Here is an 8,164-nt window from a genome sequence, read left to right as displayed (position 1 = left end):
CGTTTTCCAAGAGGGACCTGACTAAATACAACACATAACAATATGACAAGTAAAGAAAGACATACACCTGACATTCAGTACACACAGTTGAACACAAACATGCAAATCATATAACAGATAAATAACAGATCATTACAAAAGCAGTCACACTGACCAAAAGAGCTATTCTCTCGCTCCTTTAAAGTGGACATTGTCATCTCCTTCTGTAGGATATTATTCCAGGAAACAGAGGCCACAGCTTTACAAGCCTTTCCCCTTTATTCCATTCGGACTCTGGGGACAAACATTTGTATAACATTGTGAAAGCGTAGACTTATGCTCGTTGTACTGGTGATGGTGGGTGGAAAAAATGATTATTTGGTTCTATCTGTGGCCCTGTTTATTGTGCATATATATCACGATCCCATTTAGGTGACAGCATAATACAAACTAAAAGAATAAAATGACACAGGTTACCCTGGGCAGTCCGGGGATTTAAGATTAAGTAATAACACAGCAAACCCCCAAAGAGCAGGCAGTAGCTCTGGGGCAGGCTTTCTTAGTCATGTGGTTTATTTGTTACTTCAAATGCAGATTGCCCTACACTCAATGTGTAAAAGGGTGCCAAAAGTGTCTCACCCTGATGTGCACCGGTACCACTGATTTATTAGGACCTGGATTATAAGCAAAGGCACAGGCTGGATTAATAACACTGATGATTAACTTGGTTTGTCTGCCCTACTCAATCTGACAGCATCAGATCAGAATTCAGGAGCCAAAACCGCATGTCAAATGTTTAGGAATGTTTAGATAACAACGTCACGTGGTGCGGGGCTGAATTATAGACTTGAATTGATAGAGCGGACACTCCCCCTCAGTGCAACCCCCTCAATGAGTGGCCGGGGTAGCGGCCGCCCTCTCCCTAAAATTGGTGCCACAAACTGTTTATCGCTGTCGTAATGTAAGTAATTTAGTTTGATGGCAGCCTTGTCAGGTTACGCTGAGACCATGTAAGGGCTCTCCCTTCTATCCAGCCCAGCTCTGTGCGCTGAATCCTCTGCAGTCTGCATCAGCAAAGTGTCTTGGCATCACTTCTCGTTCTTCCTCCGGTGTCCATTCCGGCGTCATGTGAAGGGGGTTTACGGTGGTTTCTCTCGTCCTACACCGGACCCTCTTCCGTCGATCTCATTTGTCAGTGACAAGGTCCTCGCCCTGGTGGACCATCTGGGGCTAGTGTCCCTGTCTCCGCTGCTCCCGGTTTATCCAGCACTCTGTGGCGTGCGGCGGAGCCGAGGATGAGCGAGCAAGGGAAGGGCTCGGCATCCGCCTCTGCCGCGGCCCCGGCACCTGGGTCGGATACTTACAAAGGCTGGCTTTTTAAATGGACCAATTATCTGAAAGGCTACCAGCGGCGGTGGTTTGTCCTCAGCAATGGCCTGCTGTCATATTACAGGTAAATATCGCACGCATGGCGTGTATGTTTCCTCCTCCCTCCCCCTGGAAAATGTAAACGCCACTTGTGCTCACATTTCTGTGTAGGCGCATCACTACAGCTGGCTGCCTCAGCTGTTTAGCAGCAGGCTAGAGCTAGCTACCGGAGCTGTGACGGAGGAGAAAGTCAGGATTTTCTTTAAAAGACAGCTGGGCGCGGAGAGACAGTGACACAGACGGGGACATATAGGGCAGCTAGTCCTTTAAATAAGTGGGAAATCATGTCACGGCAGGCGCAGACGTTAGCCAGCACACCAAGCTAGCACGATAGCCTCCTGTCATCAGCTGTCAGGCGGCTGCAGATCCAGCTGTCCGCCCGGGGAGACCGACACGACAGGGTGCCCGGCCGCTTTTAACACACATTTAATAACCCTTCGCCCTGAATACTTCTTTTTATGTGACTTTCACCGTCTCAAATACCTTCGCCACATGACCGCCACGTTACTTTTCAGAGTGCATTCATTCATTGCATCACGGTCACGTTACTGAGCCCAGCCACTTAGTATGATCGCCGTAACGGGATACTGTGCGAGAGAAGGTCGCTATCGTTTATCCGTCTGTCCTCGCTCCTATCGCACAGCCAGGTAGCTGCGAGCTAGTGTTAGCTGTAGTAGCACCTGTGGATCAGGTGCTTTCTCCGCGGGAGTCATGTTTCCGCAGGTGCAGGTGTTCAAGCTCATACATGAGCTCTCTGAATGGATCGTAAAGCACGCCAGCTCCTAGGCTTATTTCAGTTAGTAACGTGGATTTATACTATAGCACTTCAATTTAAAGCCAGTCAGAATCAACAAATCTCCTTGGCAACAGCAATGAGAATTACAGCCTTGCTTCAATTAAGTTTATGTTATTTTATATAAAGCCAAATCAAAAGAACAGTCGCCTCAAATCACTTTATATCATAAGCTAAAGACCCTACAATAATAGAGAAACGCCCCAATCATATGACCTTTTATGAGCAAACACTTGGTGACAGTGAGAAGGAAAAACCTCCTTTTGGCAGGAAGGAACATCAGGCAGAACCAGACTCTGGAACAAAGCTGTACCTGCTTTGTGTGACATAATCTTCACAGCTTTCCCCCTAAACCTCTTTGATATACTGACAAAGATGGTGGGACAGAGGCAGAAAGCCAGATCTTGAGCTGCTGTTTGGTCATGCAAAATTAGTTGATTTTCACTTTCACTGCTTGGCTGTTGCATGTTTAACCTGTTTGTTTGCTATTGCTGCTGCTTTTGTCAACACTGAAACACCCTGCATTATTTGATGTACACAGACGGTTTCAGCAGTTTGTACGTCATACTGAGGCCTGTCATGTTACCAAAGCATTTATATCAGTGGGATCTTTTGGTCATAGTGTTTTCCAGCAACAGATGTTCGCCCTGTCTCTGACCCAGTTTCCCTAATTAAAGAGTGAAGGTGCACCTAATGGCATTAACCTTCCTCTGCTCACCATGCTGCGAGTCAAAGCCTTGACTGTGAAGTTTAAATGCTTTCACAGTTTAGATGGCTCTAGCATGATGTGTTAATGCACTCTGTAATTGCTTGCAGCCATAAAATAATGCAAATCATAAGTTGATCCCTCTGGGTTAATGTCTTTTTCAAATGTCATCTTTAATTGGGAGGTTAGAGTGCTTGTTTAAAGGGTCCCCTGCGAACCGTCTGTGTACATCAAATAACGCGGCGAATGCTCATCAGTACGATTTTGCCTCCCCGGGCTGTGAAGCAAACTTCTGACTCACGATGTTTTCCTGCAGCTCCAAAACTAAAAATGGAGATTGAATAGGGAGCTTTCTCTACTCTGTGTGCTGGCAGAAACACAATCAAATCTCTTTTCAGACCATTTCATGCCACACTTTCTGAAACAGACTCTTTGTCTTTTCGTGCCAGCGGGGTTATTTGACAGAGGTGTGGTAGATGCGGCCCCACACCTGCCCGTGCTTGTGGTGAAAGGAAAGATGCCTGTTGCCTCTACCCTCTATTAATAGTCCATTATGTTGTAAGGTGACTGCTGTCCCCGGAGTAAAGGTAGCCCGTCGACATCTGAGCACAGAGGCAGCGAAGCGAACGAGCTGTCCCCTCCACTGCTGTCTTCCTGGCAGACCACACTGTGCGTGTCTGACTTCAGGCTTTGTGTTGCGCCTTCTCTGGCTGACTGTCTGCGCTTCTTTTGTGAGTGAAGTAAAGGGGAAACAGTCAGTCAAATGTGACAACGTGTTAGGTTAAAGTGTTTTCTGACTGTTTTTTTGTCTTTAGGTTGAAGCATCAGAAGAAAGACGATGTCACTTTGCATCAGCGTGTTATCTGATTTAATGGAAATACAATTCACAACACATTAAACCGTGTCACACACTTTAAAGCAAAGACAACTTTCATCAAACCTCATGTAGCCTGTCCTGCATTTAATCATTTTTGCTTTGTTTAATAATTCGCAGGGTCCACCCGCCCCCTTTAAAAAGGGTACTTTGTATTTGTGATAAATCAGTACTGACAGACGTGGCAATTAAGACTAGTCAATGCCCCCAAAGGTTTCCTTTCATTCAGGCCTGCTGTTGATAAAGCAGCGGGTTGGTTCTTTGAGCTGGTGCTGCGACACAACTGCTGGGTTATAAGAAACGGTTCGTGGGCTGACTGACGCACTCAGTACTTGCTCCTGGTAAATTACAATGAGTTTTATAGAGATTCAACAGGGCGGTAGTTATTGATTGGTTAAGGCTGTGACACTGCGGCTCTGTCTGGCTTTTATTTCAGCCTCAGAAATATCAGGAGATATTTCCCTTCTTTTCTCAATGAACTTCTTTAAAAAAAAAAAAGATGCATAATTGACTATTCCTCACAGTTTTAATACTCTCACCTCTTATAGTATATCCAGCTTGGTGTGTTAGGGAAGATTACAGGGTATTAAAGCTTTGAGTGCTATTGGAGCTGCTGTATCAGTAAATCCAGCCTTGCTCTTCATACTAGACCAGGCCTTCCATGTTTCCTTCTCAGCTGCGGGAGAGTAACTAGATAGTATCAATTTAAATGCTCGGTGGGGGGGCGGCACCTCTTGCGTCCCTTTGGAAAGTCAGGTTTTGGCGTTACAGCTCACACCTCTCAGCTCCTGGGAGGCGGGGAGGGAGCGGGGAAACTGGCCAACCTTCGGCCCAGCTGGAGGGTAAAGCCTGGCCTGAATCCTGTTTACTATTCCGACACATCAGCAGAGTGGCTGGAACAAGAGATGTTGCTGCGCTGATCTAATCTTGTTAATGGGCTCGTTTTCTGGTATTTGCACCAGGCTAAAGAGTGTACATCTCTTAGTGTGTGTGTTTGTTTGTGTGTTTATGTCAAGCTGAGGGCAGCACAGCGATGTTGAAGAGATCAGGGGCTCTGGCCACATTTTCATTATCTCATTGTTTTGGTTTTTCAGCAGGTCATGTCACACCATCCGTGCTGCAGTGTCATTGCTTTTGGTTTCCTTATCTTTCTTTTCTTTCATTAGCATGACATAGTCGCCGGCTTCTTCCCTGTCTTGTGATGGGCCCGCAGCCAGAATAACAAACTTGTGTACTGTGCGTTCTCATGCTCAGGGTACTCCCTTGCCTTCTTCTGTGTGCCTCTTCATGCTTACGGCCGTCTGTTCTGTGTTCTTCACTGGTTGTTGTTTTGTCATTACATGCTCCAGATCGGTGGATTTGTGTTTTATGAGGATTTGTGCGCAGGGGACCGACAGGTAAAGCACTGCATTTCTCTCCTGGCTGAGCGCAACATGCAGGACCCCTCGCTTACCCGCAGCAGCAGCCCACATTCACCTTCCCCCTATCCCCTCTGCTAGTGCCTTAATGCCTCCGTGGTTCTTTTCGCTCTTTCCCAGCTTCTTTTTTAGTTTCCTTGACTGTATGATTTCATGGCCTTTGCATGGCCTCACCTCCCCATAGGGCAGAAGCGATCAGTGTGGCTTCTCATCTTACTCATCAGCAGCACATTCCCTTTGTTGACCCACTTAAATCCGGCACTCTGCAGCTGAGCTCGGCTGAAATCTGGGCTGTTCAGGATTGCCGGCTGCCCCTCCGCGCTGCTTCGCATGGCCACAGTGCGGTGTTGTCTGCGCAACTGATGTGCACCGAGTGCCAGAGGAAGGGTACACTGAACCGCTTGTTCTGGACTGGCATTATAACAAGACTTGACTTCAGCCTGGAGAAGCTGTATAGGGGAAGCCACTGCCTGGCAGAACTTTTAAATACACTTCAAACTCTCCCTCAACAAGGCGGCAACCACCTTGTTACTGTCAGCTGAGGCCGGAACTGTTGGGGAGCTTAGTGCTGCTGAGAGGCAGCTGCTTGTGGCAGGGAGAGCTCACTGAGGATGGATGAAAGGATGTTAGGACCCACAGACAAATTCACATGATTGCACGGGTGCGTCAAAGGGGCCGTTTCCAAGGGTATGAGCAGGCAGACATGTGACATGGAGGGCTGAGCATCTCTTTGTTTCATTTGACACAACCTCTGCACTTCACAAGAGCGAGTGGAGCATATGATTTTGCTGATTAGTTGCTGCTCCCCGGTTGAGGCTGTTAATCGGCAAAATCAGCAGTCTGTGGTCGGGCTGAAAACCTGCTTCAAAAGGCCACGAGGGTCTACCCATGCCCTGCAGTTCAGTTCACTTAACTGTGACAAAATGTCAGGCAGACAGTTTTCAAATGCAGAATGTTAAGTGCATAGTTTTTGTAGAGTTTTTTTCTTTTCAGTTATTAAAAAAAACTAGTTGTATTTAAACGAACCTCATTGAAATGGATTTTCCTTTTAATTCAGTTCAATTTGATTTCATTTATATAGCACCAAATCACAACAACAGTCATCTGAAGACACTTTATATTGTAAGGTAAAGACCCCAGAGAAAACGCCAACAATCAGATGACCCCCCTATTAGCAAACACTTGGCAACAGTGGGAAGGAAAAACTCCCTTTAACAGGAAGAAACCTCTGGCAGAACCAGACTCAGGGAGGGGCAGACATCTGCTGTGGTCAGCTGGGGGTATTTTCTGTATTTGCCTGTTACATATTTTCATTCAGCCACATTAAAGGAAAGTATCAAAACATGTAAAGGATGTATGTTTTTCAGCATAAAACTACTGAAATAACTAATGTTTGCATAGATTTCTATTAAGTACAGTTTTTTTTTTTTTTTTTTTTTGTTTTTGCTTTACTTATATGCAGAGCAATTGCGTTGATGTGCCCCTCCCATCCGCAAAGGCCCATTTTGAGCTAGAAACAGCCCTGGAGTACACTTTTGTCAAAGATTTACACAATACATATAGTCATCAACTCATACAACCCACTGTTCCCTTTACCCTTTGTTCTAATCTCTCGTCCTGCTGCTTTGGTTCTGTCTCCCTACTATCGCTCTGTCATTTTTACCTCCTCTCACACTCTGTTCTCTCTTTGTTCACACTGTTCTTCATTGTTTGCCTGTGTTCGCTCAGACAAAGGCCTTGTTATGCGCAACAGTTGGACTTACAGGCTACTCAGATACCCACAATTCAACACACTCGCAGCAGGGGCAGTCAGGTCACGCTGAGTGAATCAGGAGCTCCATTTGTATGCAGGTGTAATTTCATGTATAAGGTTGTGTTTATTGAGTGAAATAATGTGAACAGTCCTGAAAACTGACTGACACGATCACCGTGGATACCTCCCTGCTTGTTCTTAGTGGCCACATGCCTCTTCCACTCTCCTACTTGCACCCCTGCTGTAATGGATATGAACATGAATTTACAGTGTTAGGATTGAATGATGTGATTGTAAGACAGGGGAAAAATAAAACAAAACAAGTTTTCAGCTTTTTCTACTTGGCGTTTTGTTTGCAGGACACAGGCAGAGATGGCCCACACGTGCCGAGGAACTATAAACCTTGCAACTGCACACATCGACACAGAGGACGCCTGCAATATTGTGCTGAGCAGCGGCGGCCGCACTTACCATCTGAAGGCCAGCACAGAAGTGGAGCGGCAGAGATGGGTCACGGCACTGGAGTTGGCCAAAGCTAAAGCAATCCGGATGATGAACGATCAGTCTGGTAAGGACAGATGTAGTAACCGGCTGCCTAAATAGAAAAATAGCTCTGCAACACATAAATTGTGGGCAAGATGGCTGTGAGCTGGTGGTGCAAGGTGTTACTGGTCAGAATCCGATAAATAACAAGCTGGACTGAGTCAGTTTGAGCAAAAAGAACAGTGTGCCTTTGTCTTGTTTATCTCAGGTGATTTCACTACTGGTTAAGCAGAGTTCTGCACAGTTTTTAGGCCAGTCTAGAAATTTGGATATATCTGTTTTTGTTCCTGGTCCCCGGTGTCCAGTGCTATTTGATATTCATCACAGCTGTCCTGCTTCTTTAATGTCATTCACATTCCGTTATGAGCCAGGAGAGGGCAGCGCTGTCTGCTCACTCAACAAACTGGAGTATGCTAATAAGACTGTGAGAACCAAGCTTCCATTCAACCTCCTGTCAGCAGAACACTCTCCTTTCCAAGGGGACTTATTCTTGTGTGCTTGTATTAAAGGTTTCTGGTCAAAGGCTGTGGGAAAAGTCGAGGAGAGCCGTTTTTCTTCACGTTTCACCCTGGCATTGTCCCAGAGCCTCTCTGCCTGGATGTTTTGTTTTGCAGACAGGGCCTAGAGAGACTGAGACAGGCTATATATTGCTCTGGCCTCCATTTGAAAG

General features: G+C 46.1%; 1 protein-coding gene across 1 annotated transcript in view; it reads left to right on the top strand.

The window, feature by feature from the left end:
• The first annotated feature begins 866 nt into the window (after nucleotides 1–866).
• The window catches only part of osbp2b (oxysterol binding protein 2b), a 51,115-nt gene continuing 43,817 nt past the window's right edge, over nucleotides 867–8,164 (top strand). The window contains exons 1-2 of the mRNA XM_082553842.1: nucleotides 867–1,432; nucleotides 7,311–7,519. Of these exons, the coding sequence (XP_082409968.1) occupies nucleotides 1,275–1,432; nucleotides 7,311–7,519 (367 nt within the window). The 5' untranslated portion in view covers nucleotides 867–1,274. The remainder of the gene's footprint in view (nucleotides 1,433–7,310; nucleotides 7,520–8,164) is intronic.

The sequence above is a fragment of the Aulonocara stuartgranti genome (genome assembly GCF_965226115.1).
Source record: "Aulonocara stuartgranti genome assembly, chromosome: 12".
Lineage (NCBI taxonomy): Eukaryota > Metazoa > Chordata > Actinopteri > Cichliformes > Cichlidae > Aulonocara > Aulonocara stuartgranti.
This window is presented reverse-complemented; position numbering and strand designations above follow the sequence as displayed.